This window comes from Xiphophorus maculatus, chromosome 12 (assembly GCF_002775205.1).
Source record: "Xiphophorus maculatus strain JP 163 A chromosome 12, X_maculatus-5.0-male, whole genome shotgun sequence".
Taxonomy (NCBI): Eukaryota; Metazoa; Chordata; class Actinopteri; order Cyprinodontiformes; family Poeciliidae; genus Xiphophorus; species Xiphophorus maculatus.
The window spans coordinates 9,745,405-9,769,093 of record NC_036454.1 but is presented as its reverse complement, the minus strand read 5'-3'; the positions used below and the strand labels follow the sequence as shown (position 1 = coordinate 9,769,093).

The 23,689-nt window shown below is 35.1% G+C and overlaps 2 protein-coding genes across 2 annotated transcripts; both read left to right on the top strand.

The window, feature by feature from the left end:
- Positions 1-3,668: 3,668 nt before the first annotated feature.
- LOC102226379 (probable bifunctional methylenetetrahydrofolate dehydrogenase/cyclohydrolase 2) lies at positions 3,669-15,954 on the top strand (the record flags this gene model as incomplete). Its single annotated transcript, XM_023344026.1, is given in 9 exon segments — positions 3,669-3,751; positions 3,753-3,953; positions 4,532-4,716; positions 5,673-5,795; positions 6,244-6,396; positions 7,825-7,932; positions 12,672-12,764; positions 15,171-15,296; positions 15,431-15,954. Coding segments are annotated over 9 exon segments (1,188 nt in total), but the record flags the coding sequence as incomplete, so codon positions are not given.
- A 4,343-nt stretch (positions 15,955-20,297) lies between these two features.
- On the top strand, positions 20,298-22,032 carry LOC102232343 (probetacellulin-like). Its single transcript, NM_001286280.1, is given in 5 exon segments — positions 20,298-20,380; positions 20,598-20,729; positions 21,079-21,199; positions 21,311-21,463; positions 21,693-22,032. Coding segments are annotated over 5 exon segments (495 nt in total). The 5' UTR covers positions 20,298-20,346; the 3' UTR covers positions 21,748-22,032.
- The last annotated feature ends 1,657 nt before the right edge of the window (positions 22,033-23,689 follow it).

Here is a 23,689-nt window from a genome sequence, read left to right as displayed (position 1 = left end):
TTTGATGCTACGTCATCTGAAGCCCAGCAATAGCAAACCATTTGCGGACAACATATTCCTCAGAAACTGACTATAAAACGTTCGACTCATATGCCTCAATAAAGGTGTCAAAACTTTATTTATTTCAATTCATCTGCGAAATAAAACCCACCATTTTAGGGCTTTCATGGTTAAGAAACATAATGTTACGAATATCTTTAAGAGTTGTCTCTTTGGTCATATTTCAGTCCGTTTTTTCATCAATCTGCGAGAGTTTTTAGAGCGATGCGCGTTCCCGCGACTGGGCATGTAATTCTCGGCAGGCATGCGTTTCTCGGCTTAACACCAGCATATACTTTAATGGTAGCCTCGTGTTTAAGGCGTAAATGTTATGTAACCGTCCGCGCCAGTCAACAACTGGCGAGAGTGGGTGGGAGAGAAGAAGGAGGGGTGCGTTTTAGGGCAATTAAATGAGCTTAAACTTCAACAAGATTTCTCCGTTTAATCAAAATGCCTAATGACCGAAACAGAAAACAAACAGTAATCCATTTGTGCCAATTCTTGTTTGAATTTTCTCTTCCAAGAAAGGTTGTAAAACCCTTATAAGATCAAGTTAACACAATTAAGTCTGACCTGAAACAGATTTTCTCCTTTCATTTATTGGAAATTGTTGAGGCATGACTGCACCAGTAAATTACTGTTCTAGACCAGAACAACTTAATACTCTGACAGTTTGTTCAGGTATACACATTAAAGCCATGTTTTTATTTAAGTCACAGCTATAACACATTAAGTTTAATTTCTGACAATATAATATTGTGAAATCTTATAACTGTAGAATATACAATAGTATTCAACAGGAGTCCAAACTCTTAATCAACATCTGCAAGCAACACCAGGTGTTTAGTTAACTCTTCTACTTTGCTGCAAAAAAAAATATATATATATGCTGAATATTCTGGCTTTGTGAAACTTCTTCTCAGATCAAAATGAGGAAAAACATACAAAATTAATGGGCAAATACTTACACAGATCAAATTATGAAATATTTCAGCAGGTAAAGCTGCTTCCACGTGGATTGTACAGTGACAAGGTATTCACCCCATTTTAGATTTCCTGTTTTGACTTTTTTTGGTCATAAATTGTTACAAAAATATGTACAGTATATCAGCCAAATATATCTAGAGTAAACACAGGAGTAGTTCAAAATAATTTATGTTATTAAGGAAATAAAATATCCAAACTTCATGTAAAGTAATACATTTATGGCATGACTTCCAAGTTTTTATCTTCTACGTGTGTGTGAACTGCTTTGCTCTGGTACATATGTGCAGTAATTGTGGCATCTCTTTATTGTAAAGATCATACTGCAAAAACATCTAACCTACCCGAAGCTGTCAGGTTTAGCTCAGGGTTTAGACTGTGTATGCTGCTGCATCAGACGTAGCTCAGAACCGAAGGGTCAGCATCCTGTGCTTCAGATGTACAGTCAGCAGTCTCACAGTTACACAACAAATATCACAGCTACATCACAGCTGCATCAACCTGATCGACTTTATTTTTACTTTCTCTGAGTTCTCTCATTCCTTCTGAGGTCCAGATGGCTATTGTAATATTTACAACGGAGTTTGTTTGCTACTGGAAAATCAAAAGTAATTTTGAGGTCTGTGTTTGTGTGTGTTTTGAGTTGTGTAACCATAATATAAATCTGCCTATCAAACATGTATATATTAAAAACTGCAGATTGGTTTTTATGTACTCTTTAAATTCATGTCCAGGCAGGCCTGGTTTGGGTGCGGTGTTTACCAAGATTTCTACCACCACTCCCACCACACAAACAAACCTTTACTCTAAATGTGTCATGTGTTCCACAGTCTTTAAAATCAATAACTTGTTTTCAACCAGAACTAAGTGATATGAACTGCTAAAAACAAACAAGACTCAAAATCTTGTCTATTTCTTTTTTCTTTTTTTGCCAAGCCTGGAACTTAAATACATTAGAAACCTCTAGTGTCTGATATTGAGACAGTTTTTACAAAATTATTTATGTTCTTGTCATTTTTTCTTTTTTTTTCCTTTTTAACAATAGCATGCTGCATTATGCACACATCTGTGATACTGGTTGTTAAACTTAAACATTTACCATGGTGTTGCTTTATATAGAGTAACTGGTGCATGTTAGTTTACAAGCTTGCCCTGAACATACAGGGAGCAGCACAACAACATTAAAACGTAACAGTTTTATATGCATATATATAAAACATATGTATGCATATGTGCTGGAAAATATTGGCTAATGTTTGCATGACCTCTAGATGGATGTAATGGGGTAGGCAGGGTTTATGTTAATACAGAAAAATAACAATAGAATCATGTTTTCATGTCAATATTTGCACATGTATGAATCTGAAAGTTAATGAAAGTATCTGTGCTTTGAGCTACAAGGAAGTGCTGTGATGGTGCAAAGATTTATTACTTCCAAAAATAAACAAGAGTCAAGATATAAAATCATACCAGAGTTTTCACCAATAATGTCCGTCTTACTCCCAAAAGTCACCAATGGGCAAATTTTCTATAATTGTAAATCCCTGTGAGTTTGCGGTACAGTATGAGTGATAACTGATAATTCCTTTTTTAACCATATCTTAATTTTTATTCTCATACAAATTATTCATTTTCATAGATATTTTCAAAAACTTTTGTACGTTAGTGTAAATGCTATTTTTATACATCAAAAAAAAAAAAACAGTGGATTTCTTTAATCAGTTTTAAGTAACTATTTGGATCAAAAATATCTTAAATCGTAGAAAGAACAGACAGAGATGCCTTTTCTGCTCCTAAATTATCAGGTGTGACACAATTTATTTATTTATTTTTTTAATTTACACCATTTCATTTGTATTCTTTATTCTGTTTTTTACATATAATATATTCTATTTTGTGTGAGTCTAATGCTTCGATTTCATGTCACTTTTGCACATACAATTCCTGATTCTGAGACAATAAAGAATATTGCTATTCTATCTTTAATAAAACAAACATTTGCTGCCATCTTGTGTCAAATTAGTGTAGCACCCTTATTTGAGTATCCAGTTATTCTGGAGAATCATGTACAAACTACAGTCTAATTTAAAAATACAACTATCTAAAGGTGCAACAAGGACTAAATGCTTCCAATTACACCAGTTTGACATAATACATATTATGTATTAGTGCTTAATTTAGAAAATACTTTTTAAGGCTGTGCTCCCAATATTAAGGTTTGATTAGGAAACACACTTTTGACTATTAAAAAACAAACTGCCGTTCTAGAATGTTCTCTGGAAATTATTTTTATTTCAATAGTTCAAAATAAAAACGTTACAATCACAATTGTAGGAAGAGATACCACTGTTGTTGAGACTTTAAAAAAAATACTAAAGCTGTATATAATTGTTCACACTTGGTCTAAGTGTTTCTATTGTTTTTCTACTTTTTGTCTTCATTATTATTTCCCATTCATACCATATTTAGGGTTACATGCATATGGTTGCTTCAAGTAATATGATCTCGCAGGAAGAAATTGTTGTAGCAATATTTTTTCTCATCACTGAAATATGCTTTTTTGTATGCTCTGCCTTGAACAGCTTTTTATGTTAGATTATGTTTGATAACTGTTATTTTTTATATACCTTTCTACGTAAATATTTATTTGACGGTTGAACACCTAAACGCCTCTTCTTACTAAAAATCAAAACATACTATATGTAGAACATGTTTCAAATAGAACCTATATTACCCATCCCCTTTTGTGCACGCACGTACACACGCGCGACGTCCACACGCACAAATATGGCGGCTTCTATTTCACCTCTACGCTCCTCCTTCAGGATTTGCTCACCGTTAACTGCACACTTTCACTGCTGCCGTGCCAAACTGCGGATGCACAGAAAGTACGAGAGTCAAAGGAGGCATCTGTACCACTCTGTGAGAAGGTAAACGTTGTCACATTGAAAATAGTGCCATGTTTTGTTGAAATAAACGGAAGGGATGGAGAGCGGCGTTTCGGCACCGGTGGAAGCAGTGCGAGTACCGTACGTCAGATGTCAGAGGAAGGATTGTAACTGTCAGCAGTATTCACTGTAACCAGTAGAGGGCGCAAGGTAAATGGGCGTTAAACGGCACGGGGGAAAAACAAACTTACTTAGAAACGAGTGTTTGCTAATCATGTTCACACTCACTATACCATTTGTATTGGTTACTCAGTGACATTGCTGAAGGACAGATACAACGTTTGTTTAAGTCACAGGTGCTCTCCGTGTGATACTTTATACTAGATTTATTAGTTATTTTACGTTTAAATCCCCCCCCATGTATAGCCATATCCATGGAAAAAGGTTACTAAGATCAGTTGACACTTTCATAGTCAGTAAGAATTTTTTCAATTGCCAAAATCTTTTCTCTCAAAAAATAAAATATGTACTCTAAATATGTATAAATATTTAATAACAGTTTTATTTCAGTTGCTTCTCAAAAATAAATTCTTTCTTTTCTTTTCTTTAAACTTCTCTAGGCACAGTGCTGTGGTGATTTCAGGAACAGAGTTGGCCCGTCAGATTCACAGAGAAATCCAGCGAGATGTGGAAGAGCTAGTCGCTCAGGGCAACATGAGGCCCCACCTTGGCGTAATCTTAGTCGGAGATGACCCAGCCAGTCATACCTATGTTAAGAACAAGACCCGGGCAGCCACCATCCTGGGTCAGATATGAGCAGTGTGTGTCTTTCTCAACACTTTCCTCACTGTGTATGGTGCAGTCATGCACATGCATCTCATTAAGTTTGAGTACACAATTTCTGTAATTCTGTTTGAATATTTACACACAGAATATGTTTAATTTGTCTTTATAATGTTAAAATAATAAACAAGACCAATAGAGAAGGGTATTTATCTCACAAATGCCATATTATAATTATGTTACTGGCTACACATCATACTGAAGACTGCTGACCTGATGGTAGTCAGTGACACCCTCCACAGAAGATCATTGTTAAAGAATCTGGTGAATCCAAACACAGTCTTGAAAAATTCAGTTGAAAGAAAAAAAGAACATTCAAGAGTTTGTCAGAGATTCACAGTTTGTGGAATGTGCCAGGAGTCAGTGCTTCAAGGTAGACCACAAATCTAGGGCATGAGCTGAAATGGGCTGTCACATTCCTTGTGTTGCTAGTGACAACACCAGAAGTGTCTTACCTGAGCTCAAAGAGTACCTATTTGAAGGTTAAAATAAATCTCTAAATCACCAGGTATTGTGGGCTTGTACTGTAATACATGGACAAATTTTCATATATATAAAAAAACACAAACAAAAGGAATTCTTGAAATGTTTGGACTTTGATTTACTGCAATCTGTTACCATTAAACAAACAGAAATTAATATTTTTGATGTGTATTGCTGTGTTCTTGAATCTGTGTAATATGTGAGTTTCCCTCTTAGAATCTAATTGCTGAAACAAATTAACATTTCAATGCTCTATTGAGATGCATGTGTATGTCAGCCTTATGTGAACATACAAATTAAGACAGATAATTCATTTTTCTTTGTTTTGCAAACATATTTTATAATAATGTATAGATTTCAGATCATGAGAGCAGGACTACTGTATTTAAAAGTACATTGTTTATTGCTCATCGTGTTATATTTGACAATCTCCAGGTATTTCCAGTGAGACAGTGGTTCGGCCCAGCTCAGTTTCCCAGGAGGAGTTGCTGGGGCTGATCGATAAGATGAACCGTGACTGGAGGGTCAGCGGTCTCCTGGTGCAGCTGCCACTTCCAGGTAAGCAAACAGAACACTTTGGAGATTTAGTTATCCAAGTTAAGAGGTGGGCACTATGTAGTGCATAGTGTACTTACTAACATTTAACAACTTGGATGGAGTAGCTTCCCTTGGGGATCAATAAAGTATATTCTGTTCTAATAAGAAAAATTGCTTTAACACTCCTTTTGGACTTATTTGATCACTTAAGATCAAATAAAGTGATAACTAGCATTTTTACATTTAAGTAACACCCCATCTTTTGTTGCTTTTTATACTGTTGCAATTACCGGTAACTTGTAATTTAATTTGACCTTTATCAGACACATTGGTCGGTTTAGTAATAGTTAAATAAATTAAATAATAAATAGACAAATATATATTTTTTAAAAGTAGCAAAAACTAATAATATTTAATAAGTATTTAGGTTTAATGTAATCATATGTATTTTTTTCACACTGTTCTTCAGAGCACATCAACGAGCGAGCTGTGTGTAATGCAATTGCTCCAGAGAAGGATGTTGATGGTTTCCATATTGTGAATATTGGAAAGTTGTGCCTGGACCAGAGATCGATGGTACCTGCAACGCCTGCAGCTGTCTGGGAGATGATCAAAAGAGCAGGTAAACAAGCAAGGGTTCTAAATTTCACCTATGTCTTTTTCATTTTGTTTACTTGTACTTGTTCTGAACAAATGATCCTCTAGAGGGCAGTAAAGATCTACTAGCTCTCATGGTAATATAACCATTCCTTGCTGCTAGTCCTGCTAGTAACCATATTTGTAAAATCTTCATAATTCTGATCATGTTTGATCTTTGCTGTAAAATCTTCATAATTCTGATCATGTTTGATCTTTTCATAAATGGTGTTTTTTTTAAATTAGTTTCTTCTTGTGTTGAGTTTAGTAAGTGCTGTGTCAGTTTTATTCTGTGTTATAGTCTCTCCAATATGCACAACATAGCATGGATGTGCCATATTAGAATTGGCACAGAAATTATAGTAAAAAGTCAACCATTAGCCAATGGTTGACAATCCTGTCATCTAGTTTATCTTTTAGAAATGTATATTTGTAACAGTTTGTTGAGCACCACTGACAATGTCTAAAGCTCCAGGATTTTCTCAGAAAATAGATACATAGCTCTTTGATTTAATCCTATAAATATCATTTATTTTAAAAATGTAAAATTATAACCCTTCAATTGAAATAAATAAATGAAATAGTGGAACATTTTCTTACACCAACAACAAACTCAGAAAGAATGTTTAGTGGTTGTGCCCAAAAACCTTCAGTCAAACTTGGCTGTTGATCAGTAAAGTTCAGTTCAGGTAACTGTTGCTTCAGAGAATGTCACCGATGGGAGGTGAAAAACATTGCGCAAAATGCAGGTTTCTATCTGCTGCAAGAAATTGGCGGTAAAGATATAAATGAAGGGCAAGAAAAAACCTTTAAAGGTATTAAAGGATTTCTTGATGCATTGTTTTTTATAGTACGTTTTGGAGTAACAATTTATGATAATAAAGAAATTAGACATTAATTTTATAAATCAGTGATTTTATTTTATTTTTAAAATGTTCTTCTATCAAGAGCTCTGCCAACCTAATTTATGATGTGTTGATTAAGAGCAAAAAAAAGCTGATTTCTAGTGTGATCAACATTTTTAATTGACATAAATTTTATGGATTTAAGGTTTACCTTTTTGTTCTTTAAATAACTGAGTCCATTGGCTTCAGTCTGCAGCTGTTTGCTTGTAGCAGAAGTTCCAAAATCTACATCTAACCTCTGAACCCTAAGATTTTTTTGGTTTTCTTGTAGAGTTTTATGCTACACCATTTTAACATCAAACAAAGCTACACTGTTTGTATTATAGTATTCAACCTAAATACAATGTTTCAAAAAGGACAAAGTTACACAAAACTTGTTTGTGCAGCCCTCCAGTTCAAAAGGCAACCTGACATAAAAATTTGCAACAAAATATCGGTAGATCTTTAAGATCAGGGTGATTTTTAAGAAAAAAAATGTCATTTTCTTTCCTGGGAATGTGTTTACACAGGAATTGAGACAGTGGGAAAGAATGTCTTGGTTGCTGGTCGCTCCAAAAATGTTGGAATGCCCATTGCTATGTTGCTGCATACCGATCGCAACCATGAACGCCCTGGAGGTAAGCTAAGTGATTTCTATTTATTCTTTTATCTGTTCCACCAATCTAAGTTAGTCAGCCCAATAATATGACCAACATCTTCATAGAAAATTCAAATTGCACCATCCTGGTTTTCCCTAAAGAATAATTGATACTTTAAGCTTTTGTCAGGATATGAATGTACACTTCAATGACTCCTTGCCTTTTTTTAATCAAAAAATAAATAAAAAATGCTGATGCATGTCCTGCTGGATAAAAAGAAGGGAGTGTGAAAACCTTAATCAGGGCGAAACATTTGGCACTCTGCACCACTGGGAAACGGATCCAGTCCTTATATGGGTGCAGGAAGGAAGAAACGGATTTGAAAAGGTGTTGCCTGCATTAAGCAACAAGACTTACTTTAACTGTCAAAGTTCAGCAATATGACAGGATAAAGAGACCCAAGGTGCAATACATATGCTAAGCAGTATAATAAAAGAATGCAATAAGCTGTGGTTTCTGATCTCATTTAAGAAATTACAATAAAGAAAATAAGTAAAAGGCTCTAGGGAGTTACATTTCTTTACATGTTTAAAGCAAATTATATACAGCCAGTCTGTGGCAGTCCCAACCAATCAGAAATTCTTTAGCTGATTCCAGATTTCAGTTTCCAAGAATCCGTAGAGCGGAAGAAACCAGTAAAGAAAACAAATTTCTTACCAGTTTTACCAGTTTTTGAATGAACTGTTTTGAGATTTATTTCTAACTGCTGTTTTTCTTTCATGGTTCAGGCCCTTTTAAAAATTTAGACACATTCTGTAAATGGGTTACTTGGTAATTTCTGTGCTGGTCTGAATAAGTTGACTGAAACATACAAAGATTATATTCATGCCATCACATTGTATTAAAATATATGCAATTTTACTGGCCACTTCATTAGGAAAATCAGATTGGACCCTGTTTTCGAGACTAATTTAATTCTTTTTGCTATAAATTCAACAATGTTTCTGAAACATTCCTCAAAAATCTGGGATCCATATCAGCATGACAGCTTCACAATGTTGATGCAACGTTGTTGACTGAATTTATGCATAAATTCAGCATTTTTGATGGTGGTACTTGCTGGTACTTGCATTTATGATGCAAATTCAAATTTGCATCATAAATAGTGTTGTTCTATGATAGAACAACACTACTATCATAATGTTGTTCCACTACATCCCAGAGGTGTTCTGTTAGATTCAGATGTGGTGACTGTGGAAGCTATTCGAGTTCAGTTAAGTCAAAATCATTTTCAGAAGAATTCAAGTTTGTGACATGGTACATTATTATGGTAGAATGATCAATCAAAACATATATACTCATAGATAATCTGTGATGTGAAGTGATTGATGTTACTTCAATATGTGATTGATGTGACATATTGATGTTGGCAACAATATGTCTGTAGCTTGTTGGTTTTAGCTGATTATTAGTTGGTTCTATGGCATCCAAAGTGTGCCAAAAATACCCTTGGCAACATAAAAGCACCACCACCAGCAACTGTTGACACAGCCCAGGAGCGATCCATGTCTTTATGTTGTTTATTTGAAATTGATAGTCTAACATCTAAATTTCAGAGCTGAATGGAGATTCAATGAAAGAGTAAATATTTTCATTAATCTTACATTTACCTATGTTGTTGAAGATATGCGAATTATATCTTAGACAATTTTACCATATTATTATAGCTTATATGATTATTTCAATGTTAAAAATCAGTTTTGTTGTCATTAATACAGCTGGTTGTCAGTTGCATGAGTTTATCTATGTGTCACTGCAAAACAGGTATCCGTTAACACAAGACTCTGTGAGAACTTGTTTATGTGGTTCAACCCTTTTCAGATGAAAGGATATGTAAAATTCCAGTAGAACTTTACAGCATGTGCAGCAGTGAGCTCCTGGTTTCCCCACGCCTTCATACTTGGGTGAAACCCTTGCAATCAGTGTAGGCGGCTTAAAGGTTGTCCACACAAATTAATTTTCTGTGGTTTTTATCAGTTACAGGAGCAAAAATCTTTACCTAATAAGTAGCTCTTCCTTCAACAGTTTCACTTATTTTTTCTTTGTGGTTAATTCCGTTTTATAAAAACAGACCAGCAGGAATAGGAACAGTTTAAACAGAACAGCCAGTGATCCAGAGACTTGAAACATTTACTGACCCTCCATAATATATACCCTCCTAATATATATCAGAAACTATATGCGTTATTCAGTTGGCAGGTGTGTGCTAGATTGAAACACGACTGGATTCATCTGCAGACAGATAAAGTTTTTTCTTCCTTGATATTGAAGCCTCGGGTGGATTAAACAGAACAGTTTTCTGCCAGTCAGAAGAATAATGAATCAATTCTAACCTCTACATGCGACCTTGGGTAAGACACTGAGCAACAATTGGCCTCCAACTCTCTCATCATTTTAGGTGTTCATGGTAAAAAAAACATTCTATGTAGATTTGATATAAGGCATACATTAGCCCTGAGCTGCACTATTCCAGATCTTTTTCAATGGATGCTTAAATCTTAATTTGGAAAAGGATCTCAGAATTACCAACAATAAAAGGTAAAGCACACTGTTCACAGCAGGTGAGCATAAAGTTGATGCAAAATACACAAACAAAAATAACATTCTGACTGTGCCTAAATAAATCATTGATCAAGTTGTAACTGTTTCAACACCTTTTTACCACAACTTTGTTCAAATTTTAGAAAATTCTTCCAGGATATAAATGATAGGTGCAAATACATCACAAAAAGTTTCAATTAATTGTGTGCAAATGCTATTGATACTTTTGTACGGACTAAGATGCAGGATCCATTAGGAATGGGCAACTATTGTGTCATATAGCAGAGGAAAGAAAAATACTACCATAGGATCTGAAACGTTATCAATGAATCAAAATCGTTTCTTTGTTCTAGTTATGAGAAACATGAGCATATGCGTTAGGTTTGCTGTTTGAACCATTTTTGTTCCATCTTACTATTATGTACATACAAAGTGATTATAAATCAAAATATGGCAAATTATTGTACAATTAATACTCACCAAATACTATGATAAAGTCAATATCATCCATCCCTGTTATACATTCAAAGGTGCATTTACCATTTGTGTCATAGTAAAATATTCCTCTTGCAAAAATGTATATCAAATTGTGGCACAGCTCTGTTTTTAGTTAATGGTTTTACTTCCTGTCTGAGTGAGTGTCATCTTGTGCAGACTAAATACTTACAAAGTATTTATAAAAGAATAAAGTTTGTTTATTAAAGTTTTTCCTTTTTTAGTCGTACAGGCTTTACAATAGTTATGTTCATATCCCTGACCGAAATTGATAATTATGCAAAGAAAGAAGAGCAAAATAAAATGGGGATACAGCATAAGAGAAAGCAAATTCAAAACAATAAACTTCAAATTATTGATACTGACACATGGTGATCAAATTATTGATACTGACACATGGGAATTTCAGCACTCCTATCTCTCTCCAAACACCTCTCTTCAAAGTAGCCTACTTTGTATTAGCAACTCACACTTAATACATCAGTGTTTTTTTTAAGAGAGTTTAACCTCATTAATTGCAGTTTTTTATTACTAAGACACTATCAGTCTTGGCATTATAAGCCCCGTCTATCTATTTGCGCTCAGTTTTCCTCAGTGTGTGGTTTGACTCCAACATGACATGCCAAAAGAAAATATGCATGCTTCCCAAATGACTCTCTACCAGCAGCTGCAGTCAAACATTGTGGCCTTTATTTGGCTAAAGAATAAAAAAGCAAAGAAAAGCAAAACAAAACAAAATCCTGTCAACTGAAGCGAGTTAAAATAGAAAAATGTTCAAGGGCAATGTGGTAATTTCATTTTAACTACCTGTAGTTGAAATAAAACTGTACAGTAATACTGTACAATTACTCTTGCAATCTCTGAAACCAGCAATAATCTCATCCCTGCGACATAATCTAAGTATAATAGCTATTTTCTTAAGTTGAAGGAAACAAATCTTATGCATAAGAGCAAGGGCATAGAACTGAATTGCACAGTGCTCATAGTCTCTCAGGAAAAAAAAATCACATTTGTCTTAGTATTATTTTTACCATTTGAATTATTTTTATTAGATATTTACCAATTCATAATATAAGTTTCATTGCTGATGAAACTGAAGCACAACCCTTGCACTTGTTTTGCATACTAAGCTCTTGCAATGACATTAAAATAAGCCAAATTCCTACAGCATGACTGTATAAACTGATGTGTCCCTACAATGCATGTTTTAAAGGTCAGATAACAGTTCATCCGTAATGCGACTCGGAGGTTCGATGTGCTGGGACTTGTCGTACCTTACATCATTTTCTTTATCTTACCCAAAAATGTTCCAGCGTGATACATTCTATTTTCTTTTCTAAGACTTCCTTAGTCACAAGGGCCACACACTGTAGTGAAGAAACTTAGATTCATTGGCGTACATGCCGTTTTTTAGATCTATAAAATTTGTGAAAACATAAGTATATTATGGCATTGACAGTAAATGTGGTTTTTACTAAGTTTTAGAGTTCTGCCCTATTCTCAGTGTAATGTTCTTGCAATGTTAACATCTTAGCATTGTGAAGGATAAATCTGCGTTTCCATTCCCATATTCACTAACTTAAATTTACATAAAACATAGAACCATTTCCCACATTAGATTAAAAAAAAAAAGTTTATTTTTGTTGCTTAATTCAACCTAAAAACTCCTCTTTGCCTCTCAGGTGATGCCACAGTGACGATCGCTCACAGATGTACACCAAGGGATCAGCTGAAAAAACTTACTATGCTGGCTGACATCATCATTGCAGCGGCAGGTAATTAAAGTCTACCAGAGAAAGAGAGAGATTTTTTACTACAGTATTTATCTTCATAGTTCAGTTATGTGTTTGTTCATGGCTACAAAATGGTAGTAAGTTTGAATTAAATGGTAACGTAGGAAATGGAAGTACTATTATTCCAATTTTTACTAAATGCAATAATTCTTACCTTACCTATGCTTTTGGGTGTAACAACTCAAAATCAAATATAGCGCTAACAGAATATATCCATGAATAATTTAGTTTTTAGGTGAAATCATGGATTTCACATATTTTCTAGTCTATCATTTGTACCACATCAAGTCCTGTTTTCATCTAAATTCATTGCCTAGGACAATGCTCAAGAAAAATACTCTTAATTTAATTTTAATATAACTTTTTTCTGTGGAGTGTCCTGGAGAGTTTTAAAAAGTTATTTTAAATGAAATATATTAATAGAAGTAATTGTAGTATTATTTTATAGTCACATATTGCCCAGCCTCAGTTGACAATAAAGGTAAAGTTATAATAGAATGGGTCAGATTTTACAAAATCTGATTAAAAGTCATAAACATTTGTTGCTGTAATTGATTAAAGCTGTAAAAAGTAATCTGAGTACTGAGTTAATTTACTTTTCAAAGAACAGATTGAGTCACTTTCACATAGTCAAGCCATCAGTTAGACTTGAATGAATCTTTTAGTTTGTTGTTTGTGATTTTTATTTACTGTTTTCATACTTTTGTTTGTTAATTTATTTTATTTGTGGATTTTGGTCATTTTATTTTCATTCTTCATCTGTGATGCTCTTTGTGATTTTATCAATGAAAAGTGTCAATATAAATACACTTTGCTTACAGAAATATATTAGATATAGTATAAATGCAGTTTGGGAAGCAGTTTGTTAAATATTTAACATTTTTTAAACTTTATATTATATGCAACCAAACATTTTTATTTATTTCATTTTCATATGAATGTAAATTGTTTACTGTCCCAGAATCCATTCTCCTTTTATGATTCCTCTACCTAAGCAGGTGTAGATTCTGCTGTACACTCCTTAATTCTTTAGACTCTTTGAATTTGCATAAAAAGAATTATGCAGGCTGGTATTGCAAGAATGGGGGAAGATTATGAAAAAGGCTTACCAGCCCTTACTTGAATAGTTCTTGTTGAAGTCTGCATTGCAAATGTGGAAATTTCCAGATAATTATTTTGTCTCTCAGCTCTATTCCTCGTTATGAAGAACAAGGTGGTCTTATAGGGTTGGAATGTGAAACTATAAATCATGTGTAAAACTGTAGTAACTACGTCGTTGGGGGTGCCAGGTTACACCCCAACGATGGGTGTAACCAATGTCCCGTAACCAACGACATTAAAGGATTTTTTTTCTTCTTGATGAAAAGCTGAACCTTTCAGTTTATTTTATGTTTGTGAGATATACAGTGTCTGTTTCATTATAAAGTATTTTTGTCTTTTTTTAATCTCACTCAATACATATACTCTCAATACATTTTTAAGTTGCTATTACTTTTATTGTTAAACCAGCCCTTATAATAATAATACAACATTGACCAAGTTCTCTTAGCCACTCTTCAAAATGGGAAAAACAATAGTAAGGGAGATGTGTGCTGATCTGTGTTCAGAAAAGGGCTACAAGAAAATAGCTTTCCATATCCATAATAACAGGTACAGCAGTGGTTAGTAATTCGTGGCTGTCACAGTCAAGTATCTGGGACTTGTATGAAAGGACTAAGATCAGAGCAGAATGGTAAGTAAAGGTGATTTTTGACTCAAGTATTTTGGCTTAATTTTGAGGGCGGCCTGATCATGAACTTTTTTCAGTTTTTTTGCCCCTTCAATGGAGACCAGGTGCTGAGCGTTATGCACAGAGTAAGAAATGTACAACATTGTGCCTGTACTTGATGGCTGACTAAGGTTGCTATTACATTTGCAGCTTTAGGTTTGGGGCTTCAGTAAAGAAATATTTCACAGTTTTTAAGAAATCTGGACTGCATTTGACCGTCTTCACAGTCTAAAATGCTTAGATGGGTCAAAATTTAACTGGATTATTTCACACCCCACATAGATTCTTTGAAATTTGAAAATCTTTGAAAAAATAGCTATTAGTACCACTGTAGAGTGTTGCTGGAGCTTAAAAGAAGGGACTCACCCAGAAAACCAATTCCTGATGGTAAGGAACATAAAAAAATCTCCAAAGCTCATAGTTGGGACATTACAGCATTGAGGATCACCTTTACAGTCAATAGAAACCATTAAAACCATATTTACATGTTAAGTGGTTATTGTCTCATTTAAAAATGATAAAGGTATGAAAAATCAACCTGTATTCTCTGTTAAACATGGTGGAGAATCTATGAACCTGTTTCTCTTCCAAATATGCCTTTTTGTTCCCCCTTTGGTCAGGTGTTCCAGGTCTGATCACAGCAGACATGGTGAAAAAGGGTGCAGCAGTTATTGACGTCGGCATAAATCGCATCCTGGACCAGAACACAGGGAAAGTCCGTCTCATCGGGGATGTGGATTTTGAGGGTAAAACAAGCAATACATTTTGCCAGGATTGCCTCAGCAGAGGAAATGTCTTAATACCTGCACATCACTTGCATTTCCTGGAGAATAAAGACCATTGCTTAACACCATATCATGTTTCTGGTATTTTGTTTCAGGAGTGAAGGAGAAAGCAGGTTTCATAACACCTGTTCCTGGAGGTGTGGGTCCAATGACTGTTGCCATGCTCATGAAAAACACTGTGACTGCTGCCAGAAATGCACTGATGCATTAAAAACAGTATACACCCTTCATTTTAGTTTGCATTGCAGAGAGGTAACAGCATATGAACATGCAATAACCTGCATACATTTCAGTATACACGCAAAAACAAACCTCTCTGCTGAACAATTACACACTTTTATTTCAACAGTTTTGACCTCAAGATTTCATATTTGCCTGGAAACCTACTTGATATGTACCATGTTTACTTCCATATTTATTATTTATTTTATTATTGTAATTCAGAGTTTGCTTTTGTACATGTTAGATTAATATTTTTTCTACTGCAATGTTTTGATTTATTGAATATGCTTAAAATTAGCAAGAAAGAAGTCATAATAAAAGTGGGTTTCAGTCAGTGCCACGTCAATGGGTTTATTTTTTCATTATTAGTATTTAATTTCCATGTAATTGGACTCATGGGATGTAAACGTTTTTTTCAAAAATAGACTTAGGTTTTATATTCTAGGTAACAACTAATACATTGTGCTACTTATGGTGGCAGCATGTTTGAGTAACTCTATGATATTAGTTCAGAGTTTTTCTTTTTATAGACTTTTGCTCATCATTTATTTTGGTTGAGGCATTGCGTTTTTTGGGAAACATTCCCTCTGGTTTTGGATGCTGAACAGTGGTATTTATTTTTGCTCTTTCTGTTTTACTTTTTGACAATTGTTAAGACCAACCTGGTAAAGTCCAGCCCCTTATCCTACACTATTTGCTTTGTCCAGAGAGTCTGGGCTCTTGGCTTTTGAGAAACAATTGCTTTCTGGAGACGTGGATTGTGTTGGGATTTTAAATTTTACCCAATTGCTAACGTCTGCCTGTGACATATGTAATGCACCAGTTCGACAGCAAGAAGCTTACCGGAACTTGTATGTGCTGTAAACAACCATGTTCCACTGCGAAGAGAGACGAGCCAAGCTGTTAATGTCAGTTCAATATTTGTAAACGTGACCAACAAAGACTGAACAGCTTTGTTCACTTCCTGCGCTACCATTGCTAAAACTACAGGCAGACTACAATTCTAAAACAGCGCAGAAAGTATTGATAACAAATATGGAATTAGAATACAGCAAACAGACCTATGACAAAAATCTGAATTATATATATTGAGCAATTTCTGGGCTAATCTATCTTTTTACTACTTGTAGAAAGGAAAACACCATAACTGGTGTGTGCAACATTTTCTGCCTTTGTCCTTACACTCTGTACACATTTATTAGGTAACCATATTTTTAAGGATTATTTTTATTCATCACCAAGTGCAGTGCTCTACGTTCAATATGAATGTTTAAGAAAACAAATGTGAAGTTTTGACTTTTTTAGGAATGTATCTGTATTTGCACAATTACTGAGTGACTGTACTTGTGCAGAACTATTATGCAAGTGCAATCAAATGAAGACATTTTTCCATCTCATTGTTTAATATGCATCAGTTTAAGTCATAATTATAAATAAATAACTCAAAACTTTCCAATAAACAATAAACAGCAACAAATTTGTGACCAATATCTCCACCTTAATTTTTCTTTTCTTCCATTTCTTCCCTTCATACAGTCCATCAGTTTCTTGATATGTTGACAACTTTTTGTTCAACAGCAAACATAGCCTTGCAGACACTGTTCAGAGAGGTGGACTGTTTTCATTCACCTTAAGTGTTGAGGTCCAAGCATCTTTAATAGCACATATCAATATCCCACTTTCACCTTACTGCTGTCTGAATCAAAGTGGAGCTCTGTTCCCCTTACTGATCCACCCATAGGCCCATCAAGAGTTGCTCTCATTATATAAGTTCGTTTGAAAAATCTGTCCTCGGGTATCTCTTGGCCCAGTCTAGACACTTGTGTTTATGTGTCTTATTCAGCATTGGTCAGGTTTCAGCCTGTCTTTTCTTGGCCATGTCTCTGAAAACTGAACATCTTGTACTTCTAGTTTCTCCAGGCAGGTTGCAGTCCTTGAAGGGCCAACCCCTGCCTCATTACACAAATACACATCACCTGCTATGCTTAAATCCATTCAGCACTGAAGTTTCTCCAGATATAAGTCTGAAAATATGTGTAAAAAACTGATGAAATGGTCCAGATACTCACTTACTTAATACTTGTGCACACAGTGTAAATAAGTGCCACCTTTGTTTCTTTTCAAATAGAGATTAACTGACACAGAATCAGCAACATGCAGATCATAACTATTGTTTGACTTTATTCTAGACAAGTTAAAACAGGAACACTATTCAACAAGTATGTTAAAACTGTAATTTTAAGTTGCTACCTGCATCATAAAAAAAGATGTTTTAAGGAAGTTCTAAAGAAAATAAAATTCAGGTACCGTAAAAAGGATGACCCACCCTGGTGACAATAATTATATGGTTTCACAATACTGGAAAATAAAAACCAGTCTGGGAATTGTTCATCTGGTGTCTCCCAACTTTCTGAGGATAGTGACCCATGTTTTATAATTTAGGGCTATTGTAAATGGATGGCTTAATCAAGAAATATTTCCAAAATATCTGCAGTCAAATGAGATGTAATAAATACTGTAAATCTATCTGGACCATACAGTATTGCAACAGATAACTACACTGCTTTTAGATGTAACTGTATTTCATTATGTAAACAGTATATAGCTAGAATAGTTGACACACATTTTTAGACTTGAAGAGGATACTGGCAAAAAAACCCATTGTAAAATATTCAATGGAATGCAATGGGGATGGTTTAGCTTGTCTCCTCAATTTGGTAAAAACTGGGTCCCAGAAAAAAAAATTCTCTCAACCACAAAAGCCCTGAAAAACTTTCCCTACAAGAACTAATTGTGATGTGTTTATTTCTCAGACTTGTGAATCAAACTTTTGTTTACTTGAAACAGCCAAGCTAGATTTGTCTTGTCATCTCAAGAAAACGCCAGTTTTTTGGGTTTTTAAAAAAAATAGCTTCAGGTTGTTATGTAGCAACAAACAGTCTTGACAATCAAGGGGAGGGTAATGAAACGGGTTACACCCAGTTTCATTGTTTCCCCCTTAATATCACTCTCAGTATCACTTCCATGAAACTTCAGTGGAGACATGGTGCATTGTAACGAACAGTAAGTGGGTACACTGTGGTCACAAAGGGATGGATATGACGAGGATGGCTGAGATGTTTAGTCATAATTGCTACTAAGGGGCCCAGTTTGGCCAAGCAAATACTCCCACACCATCACAAGCCTGAACTGTTGAGTCATGCTGTCTTGTAGTTTATGCCAAATGCTAGCCATTCATCCTAGCTGACAGAAATGTACTCTAATTTTGTCTTTTGTTGATGTAGCCATCTGCTTCAAGGTGCCGTGTGAGATAGTATTCGACATTGTTTGGTAGTGCAGAGTACTTGTATCAAGTACTGTTACCTTTTTATCAGCTAGTCTGCCTGTTCTCATATGACCCCTGCAATCAACAAGGTGAAAAGAAATTCTCTTTTTTTGGATCACTTTTCATAAATCCAAGAGATGGTTGTGGGTAAAATCCCAGTAGGCTAGTGATTTTTTTAAAATAGTTGGCCCAACCAAAATGGCACCAACAACCAAGCTCACTGTTCATATACTCACTGATACACCCTGTCTAATGAACTCTTACCAAGTAATTTTGGGCTAGTTTCTAGTTCAAATATCTTGGTGCACTATAGGAGCTTCTTTAAGCCAGTAAGTTGTTGTGAAATAATGTGTCAGTGGAGCAATACATTCTAACTTATAAAATGAGAAAAAAAATTGTTCCACTGGCAGATGATTGTGCTCATATCTAGAATTTTTTCATCAATATTAATAAATTATTGACTTAAAACAAGTTCCTATTTCTTGCTGAAAAGTTATTTGTAAGTTAGCTTTGTCTTATATTAAGTGTACTAAGGTATTTGCACTAAAAACTAGACCAAAAATACATAGTAAGATTTGAAATCTTACTTTTGCTTTGCAAAAACACAAATCTGTCTAGAAGCCTAGGTATGTTAAGTTATTGCCGTAAGATTGGCTAGGTAGTTAGCCAATAGTAGTGGAAGTGGAGCCTACCACCACCGACTGACCATTAAAAGACTTGGTTGCCTTGGAGACTGATCACTGGCTGTTGGATTCAACTTCATCCCATTCAAATCAATTCAAAGTATCTGGCAAGGATTTGGGGGGTATTTTTTGTATTGAGCAGTTATAACTCATTAAAACAGGTTATGATTTGTAGAATTAAACCATCAGGAGAAAGAAACCACTGCTAACGTCAAACAACTTCACTTGCATTTTTCAGTTATGCTTTTACGGTTTGTGTTGTACAAAGATCTTGTCTGCACCTGTTGGACAGAGACACTGAGGCAGCCAAAGACAAGAATCTAGCCAGAAACTTGCTCTTGTAATCTCATCCCTGATGAAACAGAGAAGTTGACAACAAATGTGATTGTCAGTGGAGCTACTTCTAACAAACTAAAAGACATACTTCAGGTAAACACTCAGCCTCTTACTAGCTTGCATCTGTGCTTCCAGAGAATACCTTCAATAAAAGGAGCTTTGAGATGAACACGTGACCGTTGCACTACCACTTGCACCCCTGCCAGCAATTAACACCACAGGTGCTGCCTCTGCATGCAGAGGTGAAATGAAATGAAAAGAAGGATGTGGATGTTTTTTTTTCTCCAAAGGAAATGCCTCTTTCTTTGTTGAAACTTGGCAGGTGTTTGATTGGCTGCGAAACATCTTCAAAGGACTGGAGCACATTATATAGCCTGAACAGAACAGAAGTCTAAGCAGTCAGAAGACGATAAGCAGAAAAAACATCTCACTGACAGAAGACAACATGTCCACACAAAGACAGACATTCCTAAGGAAGGGTGAGCTTCTTGCTTTTTTGTAATGTGTACTTTTGAAATAATAACCATACGGTGATTTTTAATTTTGTGCAAAATGGTAGTAAGCAAACTGAAATCCAGCATTTTAGGGCATGGAAGTTGAACAGTAGAACTTTTAAAAGTCTTTTTTAACCACAACTTCAAACTAAGCTACTCATGCACTATTCTAATATTAATTAAAATATCTTATTTTTTCCAGTTCTCACCTTCACAGTGACAGTGCTGCTTCTGCTGGCCACAACAGGAAAGTCTGAGGTGTTGAGTGATGGCACGCTGACCACTGTGTCGCCCTCTTTCTTAAATTCGTCTCTCACCGTCCAGACAGTCAACAGTACGTTTCTCTAGTTTTCATATGTTGGAAGAATTAATGTAAGACAAAAAGGCCCCCAAAATTTGCTTCTGAATCATTTCTTATTGAAGCAATTTTAATTTTCCATATAGGAATAATCTCATTATTTTCCTGACTGTAATGAATAACTGACACTGAATGAAAATAGGAGGGAATTGCATTAAACCAGGCCTTTTGTTCAGGTACCAGCTGAAAAAGTTTCCATTTAGTTTTTTTGTCTGTATTAGACTTTTTAATTATTTTAATTCTACATTCGTATAGCAGCATCACTTGGAAGGACTCTGTTTATTGATTTTGACATGAATGTTCTTCTCTGCGTCTTTTTCTTCAGGCACCACGGACCAAAGTAAGGTCCAGCTTTCAGTCAGGCCATGTGGAGATGAAAATGAAAAATACTGTTTAAACGATGGCAAGTGCATCTACCCCCAAGACAGCCGCCGACCTTCCTGCATGTAAGCACACAACTGATGACACTGGCCTGTCCTAATGTATTAACAACAGTTTTACACAGGTTGGTTCATGTTTGCTTTAGGAATGCACTCACATTCTTTTCTTCTCTACAGCTGCATGCCTTCTCACAGCGGCCCACGCTGCGAGATCTTCACCGATTTGACTTACCGACCATTAACAGTGGACAAGGTTATTCCCATCTTCTTTGGGTGTGTCATGATCTTCATCATTCTGGGTCTTGTATTCTGCTGCATTATCAAAAAGAGGTAAGTAACTGTGGGCTCTGATGACACACATTTAATGCACAACCAAAGAAATTGCTCGTGTTGAGGCGTGTTGTGATGCAGACATTAAGCTTTTTATAGCTATTTTACATGTGTCAATCAAGATTTATAGTCACTAATGACTTTGCATTCTTATTTGTAGAGCATAAGTTTATTTTTTCTCAGAACAAATTTGTAATGATGACATTGAATTCTGTCTTATTCTTTGCAGATGCATAAAATCAGCACCTCTGATAAAAGCCGCTGAATCAGAGACTTCGGTGTGACATCATGAACTCTTCTTCACGATGTTTCTGCACGACTTGAACTGGATTTTATTTTATTACTTAAAGCGAGGTTTTAAGTGTTTTTCAAACTTGAGATATACATATTTTAAAATAACAATGTGAATGCTGAATTTTGTTATGAACAGTTCCATGATAGTTCTGGCCTTGAAAGAAATGAGGAAAAAATATTCTATTTATTGTAATTTTATTTTTGATTAAATTATTTGCCTTCTTTTTTTATTTAAGGTTTTGTAATAAATTATAAATAAAACATCTGTTTCAAAAATTTTATTTTGAAAGCATGTACTTCTCTCGACATTTAAACAGCAGTTGACAGTGTTAAACATTCACTCTTTCACTTTAGCATGTAATACACATTTGCTTATATAGTTTTTTGAGAGTACCAATTAAACCAAAAGAAAACGGTGGATGAACAACATTAATGAACAAAACAGTTATTAAAACCAGATTAAATAATTTATCTTTCAGCTTAATAACATAAAAATGTCAAGTGAAAACAGATAGACTTTAAGCTGTAGATCAGCCTTTAAATCTATGATGCACTATTTAGGACTTATGAGCTCAGTGGATGAACTAGTGTTGTGTGTAGCAATTCTAGGTAGTTTGCAATTTAATGTATTTAAATCCCACCAATCTGTGTGCATGGTTCATGCACACAGATTTATAGTCACTTACACACATTCCAATTAGTTATAAAACAATGCAATCAAGGTCAGTGTATCACTTACGTTAGGTAAAAAATTAACTTTTCTGGAAACAGAGAAGTCAATGCACTGGTGGAGATTCACCTTCTAGAAGGAAAAGCCCAAACCGACAGCAGGAGCAACAATAGAATGGATTAAGTCCAAGAAAGCTAATGTGTTAGGGCTCAGTCAAAGCCCAAACCCAAGTCCAACAAAAACTTTGTGACATAAATTGAAAACTGATGTTCTTTAACATATATTGTACAATTCAAACACAAAAGAACAACCAGCATAGGTTTTTATTAGCAAACAAAACTGGTCAGGAGCAGCTTCTCTGGCTCCTGATCAGACTTTGTTGGGGAAATTTACAGTTGAGTAATGACGTAAATAAGACGTCTTACAAAACCAGGAAATGTAGGTTTCATGGAGTCCATAGGGCTTGATTGGTTCAGAGGCAGAGAAATTCACAGACCAGACAAGGGCAATGGTCGGGAGGAGACAGAAAACAGGTTGGGGTCTGTGACAGTGGTTGTCAACAGACAATCTGGGACTGAGTGAGTGCAAAGCAGGTGCATATAAAGGCAACAGCACAGGTCAAAGCAAACCAGCAGCCAACTAAAACAGAGGGGGCAGGAAAGCAGCATGAACTATTACAGGAGAAAAAGAAAATCATGACATGTTCACAGACACACTCCCTCCAATTTGACTGAGGCTGAGCTAATTTCCAAAGGATGGACAAAAATTTAAGTCTCTAAATGAGTAAATGGAAAGGGCTTCAAATGGCAAACAGTGGATTGACAAAGTAGTTAAGCATAAATACACTCCACAATTTAAATCATTATTTTAGATGTCCTTGTAGCAGGAACGATTAAAACCAATTTAGAAATTTTCAAAGCAAAATGAAATTAAAAGTGGTTTAAAACTGTGTTAATCTGTTGTTAAAGTAAAGATCTAAAAATAGCAAAAACATTGTTTTGTTGTTAAACACGTGTTACTTAAAAATTAATATAAACAAAAACTGGATTTATACGTATTCTTCCAAGAAAATAAACCTGCACGTTCTTGAATTAAAACAAAGACTTACTCAAACAAACAAATCAGAGGACGTTTCAGTGAAAAGCAGTGAGTGAGAAAGCCATGACAGTGCAGCGTCATGAAACTGCGGTAGGCTATCCTGGAACCACGTTGATGTAAACTGTCTGCGTGGCCCTTTGAGGTATAATTAATGTAAATCATAG